This window comes from Lissotriton vulgaris, unplaced genomic scaffold (assembly GCF_964263255.1).
Source record: "Lissotriton vulgaris unplaced genomic scaffold, aLisVul1.2 SCAFFOLD_1670, whole genome shotgun sequence".
NCBI lineage: Eukaryota > Metazoa > Chordata > Amphibia > Caudata > Salamandridae > Lissotriton > Lissotriton vulgaris.
In genome coordinates this window covers 375,543-399,172 of record NW_028255645.1, presented here as the reverse complement: position 1 = coordinate 399,172, position 23,630 = coordinate 375,543, and the positions used below count along the sequence as shown (strand labels likewise).

Below are 23,630 nucleotides of genomic sequence, written 5' to 3'. Positions count from 1 at the left end.
TCCAATTGGTGTTGGGCCACCTTATCAGACCCTGTAACTCAGGGCATAGGTGTACCAAGGGCTGCCAGGGGCTGCAGCATGTGTTATGCCACCCCTGGCTGGCCTCCTAAATTTGACACAACTGGCTGCATGACAGCTGGGGCAAAGTCGTGTAATCACCCTTTGCTGTAGGTGTAGTATACCTATGCCTAACCCTAAAATGGGCACACAGATTCCTATCAGTCACTCCTATGGCAGGCCTTGACAATCCTGAAGGCAGAGTGCTTGGAATCGTGTGAGATGGTGCTCTGGCATGAGCTGAGCCTGTCTGCAGCTTGCGGAACCAAGTCCTAATAGCTGTTCCATGATATCGCATACCATATACTCTTAAGTGCATTATAATCCTCGCGGTTAAATGCTAACTTTGGTATTGCTTTATCAAAACATGTCGAGTAAGGTGTCATACGAATTGGAATACTAACCCCTCGCCAATTCTGGCGACGGGGTTAGCATTCCACCCTTCTAGAGGGACACGACATGTATGTAACTGTGAACCCCGGTTAAAGTTAAGCAAAGCCTCAGCTCCACAAAATGGATGCTGCCACCACAGACACGAGTCTGACCCCCTGCAGCTGGGAGTCCTCCCAGTGAGGGGGAGCCTGGACAAAGGGTTTCCTGTCAGGGGCGGTGCTAGCACCGTCCCAGACATGGTTTTGTGTATCCTGGGTAGGCAGGGCTTTCAGGAAGGTGACTGCTGAGTGGCACCCCGGTGCTCACTACGCATAGGCCAGTCAGAACCAGTTCCAGGGGCACACCAGCCCCTGGCCTGGGGAAGTCCGGCAGGGGAGAGGGGTGTAACCACCCCCCTCCTGGTCCCACCCATAGGCAGGACCTAGTCACCGGGTCAGCCCCCTTTTTTAGTATAAAGATAGGAGCGGGCCCCCTGTTCAAATTAGATCATCTTTGGAATCAAGATACCACTTTCTTCGAAAGGACTTCACGATTTCTTCTTCAAGATTCTCCCTTGTGGCTAAGGAGTAGTCACCCTGCATCCGCAGGCACCATCCTAAAGAACACTGCGGTCTGCTGCAAGTCCTTCAACACGAATCCGACGACCCAGCTCGACGAGACCCGGCTTCCCTGGCACCTCTGACCTCTACTCACCTCTACAGCCAAGCTGAGAACCGTGAGTGCGACGAGACCTCAAGGGACCGACGATCGCCAAGACTGCACGACATCTTTACTACAAGCCCACCGTGTCCTCCACTGGTGAGTGCTTTGGGGTCCGAGAAGCCCCGACCCTGCGCAGCTCCAGCACCCAAGGTCAGCCTCCCTGCATCTCCACGATCGGCGTGGGGCCCCTCTGCTGTTTGCTGTGCACCGCGTTGTTTGGCTACTAGCCGGCTGGCTTGTGGCCTTCTGAACGACGCCCGACGACATCTCTTCTGCTGGTCTGGTTGCTCCAGGCTGGCCCTTGCTTCCTTTTTCAAGAGAGGCACCCCGGACCCTCCTGGTCCACTCCAGACGCCATTTTAGGTCCACCGCGTGGGCTTGAATTTGCCACGGCTTTGTTGCCCAATCCTGGGTCCAGCGACGCCGACAGCTTCTATCTTCGTGGGACAGCTCGATCCTCCATCCTGGTCGCCGACAACGCCTCCTGGTCCGTGAGATCTTCGAGCTCCAGCGTCACCCACTCACCTTGTCGAGGTGGCTACCATCCGGTGCCCTCCTGGTGCCCACTGACTACTGGCTAGTAGTCTCGAACTTGGTCCCCTCTGCTTTCAGGTGTCATCTATCTTCGAGATCCAGGCTTGGATCCAACTGAACTTTCTTCACTGGTCACCGGCCAGCATCTTTTCTTCCGGCTCCTGGTCCGTCTACGAGGATTCCCGACGTCTTTTCAGACCTATGCAGCTGCAGCCCCTGGGCTAGGTAACTTCGGCATTTCGGTGCCCCAGCATAGCCTCACTATCCAAGGGTCAGAATCTATCTTCGTTTTCTCCCTACCAGGTCGGGTTCGCCCGAGAACTCTAACTTTCTATTTCCTAGCTACCATAGACTTTTGTCCGCATCTCGCGTGAGAGTGCACACACTGCACCCGAGTCCCCTAGGCCTCCTAGTCGTAATCTAACGATTCCCTAGTCAAGTCCTAGCGATTCCAAAAGCTATTAGTACTGTACTTACCTGCTAGGAATTTCACATTCCACTTTCAGAGTATATGGTTTTCCGTGCCCCTCGGGCATTTGTATATACTGTGCTAACTTAAGTATTTTTGTAAGAGTTTTGGTTTGTGCTTAGTACCCTGTCCTCATAAAGAGTACAGGGCTGTTGTGATCTTTAATAAATAACTGTTTATTTTCATAACACTTGTGTGGTGTCCTTTCACTGGGTATTCAAGGGGTATATGTGTGGTAAACAGCTGGCTTAACACGCCCTCTCGAGTCTTTAGCCTTAGACTGCTCGTATCCATGCTACTAGGATAGCTGGTCTATAAGGTTGACTTACAACCAATCATCAATAAGGGTTGCTGGACTGATACATAGTGGGCACTAGAATAGTGACCACTGCATATCAGGCCACCTTCTCACAGCAGTCTCCTCCAGAGTCGTGGGTTCAAATCCCACTTCTGGACAACCCTTTGGATTCCATGCGGGTAGTGAGTAGTCCGCATGAGGTCTGAATTGGAGACGGTTGAAGGCTGTATGTTTGGGGTGGCATGGAGAATGGTTTAAGGCCTTCCACCCTTTCTAGCTGCGTTTTTCCTCTCAGAATTTGTCTGTGGTCCCGGGCTGCCATTGTATGATTCACAAGTATATTGTGTGCAGTGAGAGCTCTATGCTCCTCGGCGAACTAAGGCCCGGCCGGGTCTAAGCCCTGAGGGGTTACTTCCCCCTCGTCCGTTACTCGCTCCGGTGGAGGGAAGCATACACACTTACCGGGCAGAGTGGAGAACAAGTGGGTGCAGAATGTTGTTTGCGAGGGATACAGTCTTCGTTTCGTCAGCCCTCCTCCAGCAATTCCACCGGTTCGCTCGCAGTTCCAGCTGCGTGACCTCCAAGCGGAGGCCGTTACCCAGTTAAGGAAAAGGGCGATAGAAGACGCCAGTCTGTCTCAAAGGGGAAAGGATCTTTCTTCGCGGTTCTTTCCGGTGCGAAAGAAGGACAAGAACGAGTTCAGGCCCATTCTGGGTTTGTGACAAGCGAACAAGTGGATTCGCAGGGAGAAGTTTCGCACGCTGTCTTTGCGCCAGATTTATCCTAAGCTGCACAGAGGAGACTGGCTTTGCGCTATAGATCTGTAGGATGCGTACTTCCATGTGCCCATTGCACCGACATACCGGAAGTTCCTGCGTTTTCTAGTCGGCGCCAATCACTAGCAGTACACTGTACTCCGTTTGGATTGGAGTCTGTACCCAGGACTTTTTCACAATGCACAGTGGTGGCTGCGCTCCTGAGAAAGCACAAGGTTTTTCTCCACCTTCCAGGAAGCGCAATTGCGCTTCAACAGGACGGTCGTTCTGCTGAACTAGCTGGGGTTGCGCATACACATGTCCAAGTCTGTTCCGACTCCTGTCCAGTGCCTACAGTACTTGGGGGACCTCCATCGATGCTCTTTCAGGAAGCGTGCCTCCTTCGGAGGAGCGGCGCTTATCGATCCATTGGAAGGCTCAGGCTCTCATGGCTGTTCCTTCTACGACAGTGAGGACGGTGTCATCTCTACTGGGGTCGATGGCCTCTTGCATCTTCCTCACGCCACACGCACCCCTCCACAGGAGGCCACTGCAGGAATGTCTGGAGTATCAGTGGGACCGGAAGCGGTGGAGCTGGGACTGTAGGATCCTCTGTCCCTTCACGCTCCACAGTCCCTGAGATGGTGGTGCTCCGCAGAGAATCTCCTCCAGAGGGTTCCATTCCACAAGGACATTCCCATTCAGGCTATCGTCACGGATGCATCTCTCCACGGCTGGGGAGCGCACTCAGACCATCTACAGATCCAGGGAACGTGGTCCCCAGCGGAATCCATGTATCTCCTCTATTTCCTGGACCTTCGCGCTGTCCACTTGGCATTGCAGGCCTTTCATCCGTCCTTCCAGACCACCTCCTTGCTTGTACAGACGGACAATACGACCACAAGGTATTCCCTGAACAAGCAGGGGGGCTCGAGATCGTGATTTATTTCTTCTGAATTCTGACATGTCTGAGTCCCAGAAGAAAGCCCTGTTCAGGGCCTGCTCTTCATGTGGGAAGAAAAGGCTACATGTGGAGGATAAGCATGCCTTGTGCTTATATTGCCTTTATCCAGTCGAGACCACGTCCCTAAAGACTGTAAAATATGTAGGCCTTTCCCCAACAAGACCTTGAGGGACAGAGAAGGTCGCCTGCTCATCTGGCTTGACAGGCTCAAGGAGAGGGAGAATGTGGAATCTTCAGAGGGGAGCATTTCAATGTCCTCAGAAGTCTCCCTAAAGAGGCCAAGGGTAACTTCCCCTGGCCCCTCAGACACTCCTCCTATGAAGGCACAAAAGAAGTCTTCAGAGGCAAGATCTATGACATCTTCAGTGTCTGCCAAGGACCCCCAGACTTTTAAGAAGCCTACACAGTCTTCCAGCAGGCATGCAACGTCCTCCTCAACGCAAAAAAGGGTTACCACAGCGACGGTGTCGACGACGACAGTGTCGTCGGTTTACCCATCGACGACGACAACTCCATCGTCGTCAGCAGGTAGACCTATTCCATCTATAATCCTACTGAAACCGTCGTCGACGTCGAAGACCTCACCGTCGACGAGGAATGAAATGTCGACAAGCGCATCGTCGACAAACTCATCGACGTCGAAGACAACGTCGACGATCGCATCGACGTCGAAGACCTCGTTGACGATGAAAATACCGTCTACTGAATCACCGTCGACGAAGGCCTTACCGTCGACGAGGACACCGTCGACGGGGGATTCGTCGTCGACTTTGCCCATTTCTGAGCCGTGGAAGAAATCCAAGCTGGTAGAAATGTCGTCTCTAACCCTGCCACCGTCGACGACACCAGCAACAACGGCAGGGGCTCCTGCAACAGGGTCTGCGACTGGCAAGATAGCCAAGCAGCAAATTACACCGGAAACAACGTCTCCAAGTAAAGTGCAAACTCATTTGCCTTCAGAATTTTTCCAGAGTGAAGAAGAACTCCTGGATCAAGCTACTTCCATTTCAGACCTTCATGTAAAATGTCAGAGCACGGACGAGGAATAGGAGGAAATGAGTTACCATGAACACTCTGTCCAAACTCATGTTCGCACGGAAGTCACCCCGATGGTATGCCTTCCCGCTTCTATTGTCAACGACCTTAAATACCTTATCCAGGACTACAAACAACGTTTCCCGGAAACACCGGCAACTGAGACAGGGGGCCAGACGCCTGCTATGAATACTCCAGCAGCAGCCCCAAAACAAACCCGGCCAGTTACTCAGGTCCACCATGAGAGGGTCAAACTTTAGGGTCAAAAAAAGAGGGGCACTGGCGGCCGCCAGTGACCAATTACTCCAGCCAGTCCAACAACTATATCCCTCATTAAAAATTGGAGGAAAATTGACCCATTTCCTAAACAATTGGCATCTCATCACCACAGATCGGTGGGTACTTCAATTAATAAGATTCTGCCATTCCCTAGAATTCACCACCATCCCTCCTGCAACACCTCCCCGCAGACTGCCACACAAACATCTACGCCTGCTACTCCAGGAAATATCTGCGATGCTGAAGAAAGGAGCAATCGAACGGGTTCCATCGTCTCTAAGGGGGAAATGATTCTATTCCCGCTTCTTTCTTATACGCAAGAAGGAGAAAAAATGGAGGCCCATTCTAGACCTCAGGGCGCTCAACTCTTTCCTGAAAAGTCAGTCGTTCAGGATGGTGACGATCCAAGAAATACTAGGCATGCTGGAAAAAGGAGATTTCATGACATCCTTGGATCTCCAAGATGCCTACTACCACATCCCAATCCTCAAGGGTCACAGAAAATTCCTGAGATTCGAAGTGGCAGGACAGCATTACCAATTCAAGGTCCTACCGTTTGGCCTCAAATCCGCTCCGTTGATTTTCACCAAGTGCCTTGCACCGGTGGCAGCTTTCCTGCGTCAAATGGGTCACCAAGTCTTCCCCTACCTCGACGACAGGCTGGTAAAGGCACCTTCAGCTGCAGGCGTGACCGAATCCTCCAACGCCTGCACTACTCTTTTTCAGCAGCTAGGATTAACTCTCAATCCCGAGAAATCCTGCATGATCCCTACAAGAAACATCACCTTCCTCGGGGCAACCTTGAACACGGAGTGCGCAAGGGCATTCCCTTCAAAGGAGAGGACAAACAAAATAATATCTCTGGCCACGGCTGTGGCATCAAGGAAGTCCCTAAAGGTTCGAACCTCCTAGGAATGATGTCTTCTTGTATACTCCTCATCCCTCACTGCAGACTCAGGATGCGCCCATTGCAAGAAGCCCTCACGAACCAATGGACGCAGAGTACAGGTTCCTTCGAGGACATTGTGAAGATAACACCACAAATATCCAAGAGTCTGGACTGGTGGAGGAGTCACAAGAATCTGTCTATAGGACTGCCATTCCTACTTCCAGCAACACCTCTGGTGATCACTACGGATGCCTCCCTGGAAGGCTGGGGAGCTGTCCTCCAGGACCTTCGAATAAGTGGCAAATGGACAACTCAGGAGAAACAACTCCATATAAATCTCTTGGAATTGAGGGCTGTGTATCTGGCACTAAAAGCCTTTTTACCACGCATCCAGAACTCCCAGGTGCTCGTCAGAACGGACAACACCACGACGATGCACTATCTCAACAAACAGGGAGGAACGCGTTCGCTCACTCTATCACGCGAATCGCAAAAGGTCTGGAACTGGCTTGTGCTCCATGGGATCACGCTAAGGGCGGACTATGTCCTGGGCAAGGACAACACCATTGCGGACGCCCTAAGCAGACAAAAATCCCTCTCCCACGAGTGGGAGCTCGACAAGAGTACACTGGATCACATATTCTCAGAATGGGGAGTCCCAGGAATCTACATGTTTGCCACCAAGAGGAACGCCAAATGCCCAAACTACGCAAGCTGGCGTCCCCAACCAGGGTCACTCGGAAATGCTTTTTCCATCGGTTGGTTCAGCGTATTTGCGTACGCTTTTCCACCATTTCCGATGATTCCAAGAATCCTCAGGAAGATGAAGGCGGAGCCTTGTACCCTGATCCTAATTGCCCCGTTCTGGCCGAGGCAGCACTGGTTCTCGGACCTTCATCGCCTCTCCATCAGGACACCGATTCGTCTGAAGCAGCACCCGAACCTACTGACAATGTCCAACAGGCAGGTACAACACCCGAACCTACAATCGCTCAGGTTATCGGCCTGGCTCCTGAGCACAGAGAGTTCTGTAGTTTGAACTTCCTGCAGGAATGCAGGGACGTACTGGCAAAAGCAAGAGCGGACAGTACCAACAAAACATACTCTCTCAAATGGAAACGATTCTGCATATGGTGTTCACAGCAAGGCCTGAGACCACTACATATCACACCCGAACAGATATTGCCATATCTGCTGCATTTGGCCCAGTCAGGACTGGCGCATGCATCCATAAAGGTGCATCTGGCGGCCATCTCACGATTCACCAGGACTTTCAAAAGACCATCTCTGTGGTCCAATAGGCTTGTCAAGCAGTTCCTAAAGGGACTTTATAGATCCTTCCCGAGACCTAGAAGGGTCCCTCCGACATGGCACCTCAATTTAGTCCTCAACCAACTCATGAAGCACCCTTTTGAGCCCATTCATCGAGCATCCATCAAGTACATCTCATGGAAGACGGCTCTGCTACTCGCTCTAACATCTGCCAGGAGAGTCAGCGAGCTACAGGCTCTATCCATTCAGGAACCCTTCCTGCAGTTCAAACAGGACAGGGTGGTGCTAAGGACAAATCCCAAGTTCATACCGAAAGTGCCTTCAGACTTTCACCTTAATGAACCGATGGTTCTACGTTCCTTCTTTGCAAACCCTACCACCGCAGCAGAAAGGACGCTACACTCCTTAGACCTCAAAAGGTGTCTAAAGTTTTACATAGACAAAACAAAGACTTTCAGGCTATCATCACAACTATTTGTGGCCTACAGTAGGCCAAGGATGGGTATGCCTCTAACGAAACAGAGCATCTCAAGGTGGATCTCCTCAGCAATGGCATTCTGCCATGACCGGGCCGGACGGCCTTTGAGTGCTAATGTTAAAGCGCATTCCACCAGAGCGATGTCCACATCAGCAGCGCTGTTCGCTGGAGTGCTGATTTTGGACATATGCAGAGCGGCGACGTGGAAGTCACCGCACACCTTCTCCAGACACTACTGCCTGGATGCTGAACTTCTGAAGGATGCAGCAGTGGGCCAGGCGGTGCTTCGCCATCTATTCCAGTGAGGTAAGCCTTCCAACATCCCGCCATCCTGGTATGCACATTTCTTCTCTTTACGATATATTGATTTATGCTATTGTTTCAAAGTCGTATGGTAATATGTGTATTATCTAAAATGACTGTATAGCAGGATTACATCAGAAATGTGCATAATGTATTGCTGACTACTCTGATTCAGGCATGTGAATCTATGAAAGACACCCCTAATACTGGATAAGAAACGCGTTACTTACCTGTAACAGCAGTTATCCAGTATTGGTGTCTTTCATAGATTCACATGCAACCCTCCCGCCTCCCCTGGAAGGACTCACGTCTCTCTCTAACTGTATTACGCTTACCTAGCTGGGTGCGTACGAAAATCTGAGGGACTGAGGCTCCTGCCAGGAAGGTTCTAGAGGGAGTTTATAGCTGATTCGCTGGCTCTAAGAGTTTGGTCCTTTTTACATAAGGACAAGGATAGGCTACTAAGGTGAGGCCCTTAGGCCTATTTTCTCTATGTATGTCTATAAGACATTATTTTTCTATGTACCGGAGGCTCCCGTCTCGACGACGGGGAATGATTCAGGCATGTGAATCTATGAAAGACACCAATACTGGATAACTGCTGTTATAGGTAAGTAACGCGTTTCTTCACTAGATTATGACTGTAACAGAGATACCCCTACTACAGAACTGGAGTTACAGGTAAGAAACCACTACTTCTCTTTTAAAGAAGCCATCACTTGACCCCTTGTGCTTGGTGAGCCACTGGCCTATTTCCCTCCTGCCCTGCGTGGTTAAAGTCTGTAAAAAAGTGGTTACCCGACTGCTGACCCGAGTTTATTGAAAGTTCAGGCCTCCTACATCCAGCTCAGTCAGGCTTCGGGGCCTCCTATAGTACAGAGTCCGCTCTGGTGGAGGTTTTGGAGGCCATCCAAGCTTGTTTGGACGCTGGTGGGAGGGCAGCCCTGATTTTGCTTGACATCTCGGTGGCGTTTGACACGGTTTCCCACTCATTGTTGTTTACCCGACTGGCTGAGATTGACTTATCTGGCTCTGCCTGGGGTTGGCTTAAGTCATTCTTGGAAGATCAGACGCAACTGGTGTGGCTCCCCCCGTTCTCCTCCTCACCGCAGAAGATGACTACAGGGATCTTCCCTCAGTCCTTTCCTTTTTAACATTTGTTACCCCTCTGGCCCAACTGGCGGAGTTCTTGGGGGCAAAAGTTATTGCTTATGCTGATGAGACCCAGCTCTTGTTTACTTGGGGAAAAAATGAGGACTCCACCTCTGCCGCAAAACAATGCTTGTCCTCAGTGTTTCAAAGGCTGGCTACCACTGAACTCAAATGCAACGAGGAGAAATCGGAAATCCTCCTCTTTGGAAAGTTTCTCCCTCAGTTTAGGGAAACACTTTGGCCATACGATTGCACGTTACCAGCTTCGACAGGGGAACATGTTAAAAACTTGGCGGTTTGGTTCGAGGAAAGCATTACATTCTCAACCTAGATCAAAAAACTGGCAGGGACTTGCTTCGGGCTACTAAAAACTCTCAGGAAGTTCCTTCCCCTTCTTCCTTGGGCGACTAAAGGAGACAGTCACCCTAGCCCTTATTGTATCTCGACTTGACCATGCCAACGCTTTATACGTTGATTCTCCTCTGCTAAACAAGTTGCAAGTGGTGCAGAACGCAGCAGCCAGACTCCTTCTCAATATCCCTGCCAGAAGCAGTGTGAGAAATCCTCTTCGCACCCTTTACTGATTACCCGTAACAGAGTGGGTCAAATTCAGAGTCTTACTTATAGCTCATTGCACCCTCTATGCCATAGGGCCAAGCTATCTTCAGAAGCTCTTCTCCTTTTATGCCCCTTCAAGACAACTGCACTCTACATCTCAAATGTGGGCCCAGGTTCCACGGTTCCGCTTGCGAAAAACAGGTGGCAGCTCCCTCGCTGTGAAAGCCGCCCTGGCATGGAATGCGCTGCCTCTTGCTCTCCGTTGCATTCAGGACCCCACTCGTTTAAAAAAAAAAAAAACTGAAGACCTTCCTTTTCCTAAATCTGGCCCTTCTTCTCTTATTCCAACTCTCAAGGTACGCGCCAGGACACTCTTGTAGTATCTGTGCGGGTTACAAGTGCAAGTAACATAAGATAGTGCTGTCTTACGTAAAGCCCCTGATTTCTAGATATACCATATCTGTTGGTGGCAACCTGTTTGAGGAAGTAATAAATGCCAGGAACTCTATATGCAACAGTCTTATAGGAAAACTGCTTTGCTCTAAATTCTTTCCATTATGGAACTCGTAGAGTAAATAAATGTTGTAGTAATTTTGTACTCCAGGTCATTAGTCTCTAATTTTCCAGAGCATTGTGCATTATACCTTTCTATGCACTTGATGTAGATGGAATGTAAAAGGCAGGTTTGGAGAGTTGTTGTTGATGGATGGATGGATGGTTGGTTGGTTGGTTAGGGTGAGGTAGCCTGAATCTGACAAGTGGGCATCGTGCATTAATCTAAGCATCAAATAATTGTGTATGCTGCGCAAAATGGCGTGGCCAGTGAAACTAAGGACTTGAAATTGAAGATTCACAAATATGCCTAATAGTGGTTCATGCTCTACTATTTGTATTTTCTCTTTTCTCCACAGCTGCCACTTCTACTCACTGCCCTGTACTACAGACCGCCAACACAGCTTCACCATTGGCACCATCCCCAGCTACCAGCTCTACTCCCTTGTTAGGAGCTAGACTTTTGGCACCTCTCCCCAGCCCAGTTTCCACAATAGCTTCTCAGCTAATACCAACTATCTCCAGCCCTGCCTCTAGTCTGCCTGCAAGCCCTGTACCCACATCATTGCCTCATTCATTGGTTGCCTTCAGTTCTGTTGCAGCATTGGCAACTCAGTCTCTAACTACTAACCAAACACTTGTGCAGATTCCTTCGTGTGGCCTTACTCCAAGTCCTGCATCCAGACCACTAGCTGCAAGCTCTTTGTTGCCCACCACTCTGGTCTCACCCACTAGTTCCTCTCCATCGCTGGTCCCACCTCCAGTCTCTGATTCTATTCCCACAGTCGCACCCTCTCTGTCACTTAGGCTAACTGCTGACAATTCTTCGCTTACACCATCTCTGTGGCCTTTGACATCCACAGCTCCAATTCTTGTCTCTACTCAGTTTTCCAATTCTGTTCCAATACTAGCTCCAGCCATGCCCTCGGATGCATCCCCTATGCCGACTACTCTTGCTTCCAGTTCTACCCATCTGCAAACGGCTCTTCAAACATCTAGTTTAACGCATCTAACTCCTTTTGCGCCCTCTAGCTCACTTCCTATGCTGACTCCTACCTCTGGTAATACCATGGCCTGTGGCTCAGCACCCGTATTATCTCCTGCTCTGGCATACAGTCCAGCTTCAGTGGTTGCTCCATCCAGTTCCATGTCGACCTACCTGCAAGCTATTACTCCAGCTTCCAGCACAGTCACACTGATGGGTCCTGGCCAGATCACCAGTTCTGCTTTTAACCAGACTTCAGGTCCCATTCATTTGCAAACATCTCTCCTTGGTACCCTGCACAACCCTCTTCTTACATCAGTCCAGGCTGCCAGTTCTCCTGTGCAAGCACATGTGGATGCCTCTAGCACAGCTGTCTTGTCATCTCCCTCATTAGCCCACAACAATGCCAAAATACTGACTTCTAGCTCTGCTTCCAGTTTTGCTTATGTGCAATGTTCTCCCCCTGTTTCCAGCCCAGCTTCCATGTTGGCTCCTGTCCTGGCCTCCAGTTCTAATCCAAAAGTGACTACTCTCCCAGCGACAAGCCCAACACCCATAGTAGCAGCGTTAGTGTCCTCTTGCCATCCTTCATTGCTAGCTCCTGGAGGAGCCTCTAATTCTGCCTCACTACCAACTCCTATACCCTCCTTCAATCAGTCATTAGTAGCAGTCTGTAGTGCAGGTCCTATTCATGCAACTCTACCTTCGTGTATTCGTGCCCCTTTACTGACTTCTGGTTCTGTCTCTAATTCAGTACCAGTTCAAGCTTCTAACAGAGTCTCAAGTCCGAAAACTTTGGTGGCCACCAACTCTCCTGCCATGTTTAGTCCGGGGACTTTTACTGTAGTCTCCAATGCTGTTCCAGCTTGTGGCTCTCTGGCAGGCAGCTGTCCTGCACTGGCCACCATCTCAGCTTTCTCTGCTCCAACTATGCTGTCTACCCAAACTTTAGTTACTGCCTCCAGCACTGGGCAAACAGTAGTGCCACAGCATGTGACTCCAGTCTCTCACTCATCCCACACATTGAACTCTGTTCCTCCTTCCATGACCGTGCCAGTGCAACCTAACAGTCCTAATGTTACTGGTAGATCATTAGTACAGAGCAGCCCTATTTCCACTTCTCTAGGAGCCAAACAAGGGTTAGCATCAACACAAGTGGCCATTCCAGGTACAGCAGCTGTCAGTTATGCTCTCCCAGTGTCTTCATATGGAACCCAACTAGTTGGCTCATCTACCAGTGCATCATCCAGACCTATACAGATTCCAAGCCATGGAACTCTGCAGGGTATAATCTCTGTTCCCAGTATTGGAATACAGCCTCCTTGCTCCACTCCCAGCCTATCAACCAGGCTTTCAGTGTCCTCTGCACAGATTTCCAGCCACGGTATTGTCACCGTACCCAGCAGTGCGATGCATCTGACTTGCCCTGCATCAACATTATCCTTAACCCCATTAACTTGCTCACCAAGCCCCATACTTAATTCAGACCCTAGTACAGAGTCTGCATCTGTGCACGCCCATCTTGTCTTGCCATGTAATCCTTCTTCCACTTTGGAACCAAGGCCATTGGTATCTGCTTCTGGATCGGTTTCTAGGTCAACAGCAGTGACTCTGTCTAGTCCAGCAACCAACCTAACCACTAGTTCTTTGACTGTCTCTAGCCTTGGTGTCTCTTTCACACCTAAACTTCAACCAGTCTGTAACCCCATTACCACTTCAACCGCGAGGCCTCTTACACCAGTGTCTTGTCCTCTTTACACTCTGGCAGTTCGCCCACCTGCTCCAGTCCCAGGAACTCTTGTTACCTGTGTTGCACGTCCTACAACACCAGGATCAAACTCTATCCCCACATTGTCAAGCCAACCACCAACTCCTGTTAACTGTTACCTCACCAACTCAGTAGGTCAGCCTTCTCCGATTAACAGTTATGTGACTACTTCGGCAAGTCATCCCATAACTCCAGTTACAAGTTCTCTCAACACATCAGCATGCTTGTCTTTATTTCAAGATTCTGCACCTCCTACTGTCTTGGGAATTCCTCCCCTGACTCCAGTGAACCGTTATCCCTCTACCATGGCAGACCGACCTCTAACACCAATTAACAATTCTCTAACCACATCAACTTGTCGGCCTTTGACTCCAGTTTCGAGCTCGGGTAACATTTTAGGAAGCCCTTCTACAAATCTAGCGAACAGTTATTCCACCACATCGGCAACAAGACCTCTTAATTCTGTTTCCATCTCTGATAATACGCTGGCAGCCCGTCCTCCAATTCCAAACAGTCTTGCAAACATTACAGCCCCACATCTTGCAGCAGTTCAAAGCTCTCTTACTGCCTCAGCAGCCCAGCCTCTAGCACCAGTTTTAAATCCTGTTACCTCTTTAGTGCATCCACCTTTGACACCAGTTTGTGCTCCTGTCAACACATTGGTACAGCGGCCCCTAACACCAACTCCAATTTCCTTAACCACTGCAGCAGCTGAGTCTCTGGCTCAGATTTCAAGTCCCACTGCCACATCTGCAGCTCAGGTTACAATGCCATTGTCAAGTACTGTACTCACATTGACTCCAAGAACTCATGCCAGCATGGTTTTTAAGGAAGAATTGGAGATGCTTACGCTCCGATCTACAACACCAACTCCACCACCGACATCTACCTCACTCATCATGCCAAGGATGAGAAGGCAGCCACCACCGCCCCCCCGGTCACCCTTCTATTTGGTAAGTATAGACTATTAGTTGAACCAGATTTACTTGTTTTCTCATAATTAGTTTAGCTTGGTATCGGATTACAAGTACTAAGAGTTGGTGTTTCTCTTAACATCTTCTGATGTCTTTCACGATCATTAGCTATTTATTGGGAGGTGGTTGGATATTTTGGGGATACAAATTTCCTAGTTATCCAAGCATGGATGAGTTTTGAATCGGTCTTGGGTTTGCTTCCTTTATTACCAATTTGCATCTTGACATTTAGAAGCTTGTGTAAAGAATGTTTAGTGATTTAAAGAAAAAACAATTATAATTCGAGCACCCGCTAGAGTACACTTTAAACACAATTGCTAAGTGGAAATCAACTCCTCTATATTCATGTAATGGGTATTCTCTGCTTTCAATCTACTTGGGTATTACACCACTAAAGTAGGCTCTTGGGAAAAATTCTTACCTGTGTCATCTTGAAATCTTTCCACTACTGAAGCTACTTTTGCCACATTTTCACCTGTCGTCTCCCCATGGCAATTTTCTTCCTACCATTCTTTATTGATGCACATTGTTATGTTATGTTGTAATTATTTGTAAAGCGTGCTTACACCAAGCCGTTTCATGGCGCTAAGAGAGGACAGAGGCGGTGGGGAGCAGAAGCGTTACTCGTATGCTTGTAGGAACAGAAGGGTTTTGAGGAGTGTTCTGTATTGGGTGTAACTGGTTACAGATCTCAGTTCCATCGGGAGAGTGTTCCAGAAATGGGGAGCCAAAAAGGAAAATCGGAGGCCGCCATGTTTTTTGCGTTTAACAGTAGGAATCGTGAGCAGTTTGAGGTGGTAGGAGCTAAGTTCGCGAATGGGGACATTGAGGTGAATCATAGAAGAGATGAAGGCAGGACCCTGGCCCGCGAGCGCTTTGAAGATGGTACAGCCCAGTTTAAAAACACAGCGTTTGGCCACCGGGAGCCAGTGAATGCTCTTCATCAGAGGACTGACATGCTGGTGCTTTGGCTGATGATAAATGAGCCTGGCTGCTTGGATTTGGACGTCGAAGACATTAAAACACATGATGCTTTTACTTTCAAAACCGGTGTTTTTGATAACTTCTAAATGCAGATTCCTAACTTTAAGATTTTCAAGATCCAGTCTGATGCCGGAGGAATATTCTGATCAGTACCTCTGCACACCAGTATTTGGTGTTCGGTTTGGCGGCATCTGATTTACAAGTAATGTTGTGGTGCCTATATAGGCACCACTTCAGTGCGCTGGCATCACTTCTTTTCATTTGGGGCGAACAGCACAGATCCCAAGAGCTACCTCGATAATTTTTCCCCCAACTTTTTTCCACTTTGTTGACCTTTTTTTCAAGCTTTGTTCCCAGTGTGCTAGGACATCACGTCACCTGAAAAACCCTCAGGGTTCATGCCTTGTGGGGACTACCACAGGCAGATGACTGTCAGATCCTCACTTTGTTGGTCTCTGATGTTTGGGTCGGGACATTACACAGTTGAATCGAGAGCGGGCGATAAAACTCCTGGCGGTCCGGCAATAGAAGGCATTCTGGTGCTCGTTCCTGTGAAAAATGTTGGGGCCATTCCAGGAACCAAGCCAACGGTAGATTGTCTCTCCACTCCAAGACCGCCTCTTCAAAGTTGGGTAGGTCCATAAAGTACAAGAATCATTAAATCTGTCTACAGTGTGCTTCAAGGTTCTGGTCCTGCACTCCATCTGCAGAGGCAGCAATGGGGACGGCTGTGTGTTACCCCAAGGTTCTCTTCCAGGGGATCCTCATCAATAGTCCTAAGCACTGAATATTCCCGCCCACGTGCAGGGACCCCGGAAATAATATAAAAATATATATGTAAATCATAAAACTAGCTCCAAATATATGTATGCACAGATATCATTTTTTCTCACACCAATGCAGCCCCAAAACTGAGGCTGAACAATGTAATTACTCATACATGCACTGAATTAGCAAGGAAATAAAAAACACATTAGGTCAAATAGCTCTTGAACTCTGTGTTTTAATGAGCAACACACTCATAAATCCTGAAAATTGCTAATAAATAGACATTGTTAGCCCAAAGGCAGCATTGTAAAGCAATAGCATAGAAAATGAAGCCATTTCCAACGAATAAAACTGGCACCGTGCCTTTAAGCAGTCATGACCACTGGCTTCCCATCATGCCTCAGGGGTGACAATTTTTGCTTTCACTCGATGTCTTTTAGGCTTAGAGTGTTAGTGCTGCCTTTTTTGGTTTTCAAAAAAGGAATATTTTTTGTCAAAATGTCTTCTCTTTTTGACACCTGCCCTTCCTGTGGGAAGGATGAGGCCAGGACTGTTACACACCCTGTGTGTATCCTCTGCCTCCCTGAGACACACTCTGCAGACATTTGTGAACACTGCAAGAATCTTTCTTGGAGAGCCCTCAAGGATAGAGAGAGGATAAGGATCTATGGCCTCTCTGAAAGAGGTAGGTCTCCTAAGAGACAGAAAAAACGAAAGACGCGATCGACGTCGAGAGAAGTCCCGACTTGTTCACCTTCGGCGTCGGGATCGACGTCTAAGCTTCCAGCGACGAAGACAACGTCGAAGAGCAGTAATCTTCCTTCGATGAAGACTTCAACGTCGCTATTGGGGTACCTCCGCTGACGTCAAGACGGGCGACGTTGATCTTCGAGGGAGAGGTCTCTGTTGACGCATAGGAGCTCAACGTCGGGACGGCCGTCGTCGACGCAGCATCACAGGCCTTCGACGACGAAGGCTTCCTCGGTTGACGCCTAGTCATAAGCATTCGACGTCGAGGCACACTCCGCCGGCGTCCCACCACCGGCGCTCGATGTTGAGACACACTCTGTCGTCGCCTCACCATCGGCGCTCGACGTAGACACACTCAGTCTTCGCCTCACCACCGGCGCTCGACGTCGAGACAGTCTCGTCGTCGACCCTGCACCACCGGTGCTCGACGTTGAAGCATCCTCCGTCAGCATCAAAGCATCGACCCGTATGTTGTCGACATCTCAACACCGAAGTCCGACGTCAAGGCAAGTCTCTTCATCTGAATCCCAGAGGCGTTCGACATCGAGCCATAGATCTCCGCAAGGAGAGGTTCCACTAGCCTTGGCGTAGCTTCCTTCATCGGTGTCGAGGCCGGTCCTGCCTAGGTCCACGTCAGCCCAGAAACCTCCGGTGTCGAGTTTACCAGCATCGTCGCCAGGTCACAGACCGCCGTCGCAGCAGAGATCTCCACAGTCCGCGTTGGCGGCAGAGGGAGCGGGAACCTCAGAGAGACACTCTAGGTCTACTGAACATTCTCCTGGGAGCAGGAGTCTTCCTGCTAAAAGGAAGAGGGGTCCAGCGGATCAGGCATCACAGAGACGCACAAGATCCCGCTCTAGAAGCCTTTCCAGAGAGAATTCGCCTCCAGTGTGTGAGAAGTTGGCCTGATATTTGATGCTCACTAGTTCTAGTGATCACCTTGTATCAGTCCAAACAACCCTTATGGTGATTGGTTGTAAGTCAACCTTTTAGACCAGCTATCCTAATGGTAGCATGGACAAAGCAGTCTTAGGCTAAACTCTTTTTGCATTTGAAGCCAGCTGTTTTACCACATATAACCCCTTGAATACCAGATGAAAGGACACCACACAGGTTGTTATGAAAATAAACAATATATTTATTACTAACAAACACCTCTGAACTCTTTATGAGATCAGAGGGCTAAGCACATGACAAGACTCTTAAGAAAAATACAGTAAGTCGCACAAATTACAGTGGTGCCCTAGGGGCACGACAAACCATATACTAAGTAAATGGTATAAGGAAATCGATAGAAGGAATGGAGCTGTCCAGAGGCTGTAGGATCGCTGGGACTACACTACCCTAACTTTAGGTAAGTAGGAGTAGGCCCACGGGACGCGTGTGCAGTGTGAACTCACACGCGAGATGCGGGACAAAGTCAATGGACAGTACAAATTACGAAAAGGTAAGTAAAAGACAGTTTCGACTAGATAGGACTAAAACGACTGGACACCTGGACACTAGAAGAGTCAATCTACCCTTGAGCACCGAAATGCTCTCGTTACCTCAACCACGGGCTGCAGGTGCATAGGTGTGAAAGTATGTTGGGTTTCCGCATCGAAGTCTATGGAGCCTTGAAGAAAGATGCTGCGGGTGACCAGGCGGAAGCTGTCCGGAGCGATCCAAGGGTGGATCGAGGAAGATGAATACCTGAAAGCAGAGGGGACAATGTTCAAAGTAACTAGCCAGTAACCCGAGTGGAACCAGGAAGGAACCAGATGCTGTTGTCGCGATCAGGTGAAGAGTGGACGCTTGACTCTGCAGCCACGTGGACCAGGTGGTGTCTTCGACGACCAGGATGCAGGCTCTCGCTGTCGGCGGTGTTGGTTCTGGATTCGGCGTCAACAGGCCTTGGCAAAGGCAACCCACGCGGTGAGTGGAAAAGGCGTCTGGTGCGGACCAGGAGGCTCCGGGGTGCTTCTCCTTTGCAGGGAAGCAAGGGCCAGTCTGGAGCAACCAGACCAGCGGTGTAGATTTCGTGGATCGTCGTCTAGGAGGCCACTAGCCAGCCGGCAAGTGACCAGACAACGCGTCGAGCAGCAATCAAGCAAAAGGGCCCCCACGCAGATCTTGTGGATGCTGGAGGGCTGATCTTCTGTGCAGGAGCTGCTCGGGGCTGCTCGGGCTGGGGCTTCTCAATCCCCACAGCTTTCTCGAGGATGCCTCGGAAGTCGTGCTGGAAGCGAAGTGCAGTTTCTTCAAGATGGCCGGTCCCACGTGTCTCGTCGCACCCACGTTTCTCAGCTGTGCTGCAGATGTAGGTAGAGGTCGGAGAGGTCTGGAAGTCCGGATCTCATCGGGCTCTGAAGTCTGGTTCCAGGCAGGAAGAACGACAAAGTGAACTGCTAGGACGCTTGATGGTGCCTGCTTGTGCAGGGTGGTCACTCCTTGGCCACAAGGGAGATTTCTTCAGTCTTCTAAGGAGCAGAACATCGAAGTCCAGAGTTTCTTCTTGTAGTTTCAAATCAGGATCAATCTAATTTGGAATGGGACCAGCTCATACCTTTATTCTCCTAAAGGGGGCTGTACTATGACTAGGTCCCTCCTATGGGTGGGACCAGGAAGGGGGGTGGTTACACCCCCTATCCTTTGTCCGGTTTCGCGCCAGAGCTGAGGCTGGAGTGCCCCAGCAACTGGTTTGAACCGGGGTATGCACAGGGACGCCTTGTGGGTCCCAGGCATGTCTCATTCCTTTCAGCCTGTCCTACCTCAATACACAAAATCCTGTCTGGGGTGGTGCTCGCACCTCCCAAGGCAGGAAAGCCTTTGTCCAAGCCTCCCTCGCTGGAAGAACTCCCAGCAGCAGGAGGTCAGACTTGTGTCTGGGTGGCAGCAACCATTTTGTGATGCTGAGACTCGAGTTAACTTTAACCGGGGTTCACAGTTACATACATGGTGTGTCCCTCTAAAAGGGTGGAATGCTACCCCCGTCTCCAGAACTGGCGAGGGGGTAGTATTCCAATTTGTATGACACCTTACTCGACATGTTTTGATAATGCTATGCCAAAGTTAGCAATAACCGTGAGGATTATAATGCACTTAAGGGTATATGGTATAGCGTTATCATGGAAACCGCTAAAGGACTTGGTTCCTAAAGCTGCAGACAGGCTCAGCTCATGCTAGAGCACCATCTCACATAATTCCAAGCACTCTGCCTCCAGGATTGTTAAAACCTGCCATAGAAGTGACTTATAGGAGTATGTGTGTGAGAAGTTGGCCTGATATTCAGTGTTCACTATTCTAGTGATCACTATGTATCAGTCCAAACAACCCTTATGGTGATTGGTTGTAAGTCAACCTTATAGACCAGCTATCCGAGTAGCATGGATACGAGAAGTCTTCGGGCTAAACTCTAGAGGGAGTGTTAAGCCAGCTGTTATACCATCACATATACCCCTTGAACACCAAATGAAAGGACACCACACAAGTGTTATGAAAATAAACAGTGTATTTATTTAGATCACAACAGCCCTGTACTCTTTATGAGGACAGGGTACTAAGCACACAACAAAACTCTTACGAAAATACTTTAAGTTGCACAATTTACACAAATGCCCGAGGGCCACGGAAAACCATATACTATGGAAGTGGAATGCGAAATTACTAGCAGGTAAGTACTGGACTAATAGGCTTTGGAATCGCTAGGACTACGTTACTGAACCTTCAGATTACTAGTAGGAGGCCTAGGGGACTCGGGTGCAGAGTGTGCACTCTCACGCGGGATGCGGGACAAAGTCTATGGGAGCTAGTAAAGGCAAAGTTAGTGTTCTCGGGCGTACCCGTTAAGGTAAGTCGAAAACGACAGTGGATCTGGACCCTCGGATAGTGAGGCTATGCTGGGGCTCCGAAATGCCGAAGTTACCTAGCCCAGGGGCTGCGGCTGCATAGGTCTGAAAAGACGTTGGGAATCCTCGTTGACGAACCAGGAGCCTGAAGAAAGAGTTGCTGGCAGGCGACCAGTGAAGATTGTTCGAAGTGATCCAAGCCTGGATCGAAGATGGATGACACCTGAAAGCAGAGGGGACCAAGTTCTTAATCACTAGCCAGTGATTGTGTGGGCACCAGGATGGCACCGGGCGAAGTCACCTAACCAGGTGAGTGGGCGACGCTGGGCTCTGCAGTCTCACGGACCAGGAGGCGTTGTCGGCGACCAGGATGGAGGTGCGAGCTGTCCCACGATGGTTGATGCTGTCGACGTCGCTGGACCCAGGATTGGGGCAACAAGTCTTGGCAAATTCAAGCCCACGCGGTGGACCTAAAATGGCGTCTGGTGTGGACTAGGAGGGTCCGGGGTGCTCCTCTTTTGGAAGGGAGCAAGGGCCAGTCTGGAGCAACCAGACCAGCAGTGGTGATGTCGTTGGGCGTCGCCGGGAAGGCCACAAGCCAGCGGGCTAGTAGCCAGACAACGCGGTGAGCAGCCAAAAAGCAGAAGGGCCCCACGCAGATCTCGTGGATGCTGGGGGGCTGGACTTCCGTGCTGGAGCTGCTCAGGGTCGGGGCTTCTCGGACCCCAAAGCACTCACCAGAGGATCCCTCGGCGGTCGTGCTGGAAAGAAGTCGTGCAGTTCTGATGATGGCCGGTCCCTCGAGGTCTCGTCGCACCTACGGTTCTCAGCTTAGCTGTAGAGGTAGGTAGAGGTCAGAGGTGCCAGGGAAGCCGGGTCTCGTCGAGCTGGTCAGTCGGATTCCGGAGGAAGGACGTGCAGCAAACCGCCGAGTTCTTAGATGGTGCCTGCGGATGCAGGGTGACTACTCCTTAGCCACAAGGGAGAAATCTTAAGAAGAAGTCGAGAGTTCCTTTCGTAGAAAGTAGTTTCTTGATTTAAAGATGATGTAATCTGGAAGGGTCCCCGCTCCTGCCTTTATCCTAAAGAAAGGGGTGGGTACGCGACTAGGTCCTGCCCTAGGGGTGGGACCAGGAAGGGGGGTGGTTACACCCCTCTCCCATGCCAGACTTTCCACAGGCCAGGGGCTGGTGTGCCCCTGGAACCGGTTCTAGCCGGCAGATGCGTAGTGAGAACCGGGGTGCCACTTGCAGTCACCTTCCTGTAAAGCCCTGCCTACCCAGGATACACAAAACCCTGTCTGGGATGGTGCTAGCACCGCCCCTGAAAGGAAACCCTTTGTCCAAGCTCCCCTCGCTGGAAGGACTCCCAGCTGCAGGGGGTCAGACTCGTGTCTGTGGTGGCAGCATCCATTTTGTGATGCTGAGGCTTGAGTTAACTTTAACCGGGGTTCACAGTTACATACATGTCGTGTCCCTCTAGAAGGGTAGAATGCTAACCCCGTCGCCAGAATTGGCGAGGGGTTAGGATTCCAATTCGTATGACACCTTACTCGACATGTTTTGATAAAGCGATACCAAAGATAGCATTTAACCGCGAGGATTATAATGCACTTAAGAGTATATGGTATGCGTTATCATGGAACAGCTATTAGGACTTGGTTCCGCAAGCTGCAAACGGGCTCAGCTCATGCCAGAGCACCATCTCACACGATTCCAAGCACTCTGCCTTCAGGATTGTCAAGGCCTGCCATAGGAGTGACTGATAGGAATCTGTTTGTCAATTTTAGGGTTAGATATAGGTATACTGTATCTAAAGCAAAGGGCGATTACACCACCTTGCCCCAGCTGTCGTGCAGCCAGTTGTGTCCGATTTAGATGGCCAGCCAGGGGTGGCATAATACATGCTTCAGCCCCTGGTAGGCCCTGGGTACACCTATGCCCTGAGTTACAGGGTCTGATAAGGTGGCCCAGTACCAATTGGAAATGTACCTAAGGTACATGGAATCCATTTTAGAGAGAGAGCAGTAGGCCTGGGGTCCTGATTGGCAGGGTCCCAGGCCAACTAAGTCGGAAAACCAGCAAAACACCAGGCAAAAAGTTGGGGGCAACCTGACTATGGTATCCACCTTCCTACATTTGTGTCCATTTTAGGGTTAGATATAGGTATACTATATCTAAAGCAAAGGATGTATACACCACCTTGCCCCAGCTGTGTTAGTTTTGGATGGCCAGCCAGGGGTGGCATAATACATGCTGCAGCCCCAGGTAGGCCTTGGGTGCACTTATGCCCTGGGTACCTATGGTACACTGTACAAGGACTTACAAGAGTGACCCAATACCAATTAAATATGTACCTAAGGTAGATGGAGTCCATTTTAACGGAGAGAGCAGGAAGCCTGGGGTCCTGAATAGCAGGATCCCAGGCCAACTAAGTCGAAAACCAGCTAAACACTAGGCAAAAAGTTGAGGGTAACCATAGTCAGATATCCACCTTCCTACACAGTGAGCCTTTCATCATCTTCTTCAGGCTCTCACTCTTCTCATCGGAATAGGTCTCCACATGTAGGGATATATTCCTCCGACAGTGAGTGGTCCTGAAATTCTCTTGCTCGTTTGCTGCATGAACAGAGGAGATCACCCCCGCCAACACGTTCGCCTGTGAGCAGAGATACTCTGAAGTCGCCCTCCATCATGTTGTCACCAAGATGGTACAGGCCTCCATCACTGGGCGCCAGACAAACAAACAGCGGCCAGGCTGGCAGCAGATCGGGACAGACCGGTGTCCAGGCCCAGAGAACGATCGCGCACCCCAGTGCGCTCCAGCAGACGGAGGTCCAGGTCTAGGAGCAGAAGGGAACGCGGATCTCCCACTTCTTTCTCTT

The 23,630-nt window shown here is 50.0% G+C and overlaps 1 protein-coding gene across 1 annotated transcript in view; it reads left to right on the top strand.

Moving 5' to 3' along the window:
* LOC147659043 (uncharacterized) overlaps nucleotides 1–23,630 on the top strand; it is a gene marked incomplete at its 5' end in the record, with an annotated part of 502,472 nt that overhangs the window by 153,286 nt on the left and 325,556 nt on the right. Inside the window, one exon of the mRNA XM_086952017.1 lies at nucleotides 11,050–14,396. Coding sequence (XP_086808143.1) covers nucleotides 11,050–14,396 — 3,347 coding nt within the window. The remainder of the gene's footprint in view (nucleotides 1–11,049; nucleotides 14,397–23,630) is intronic.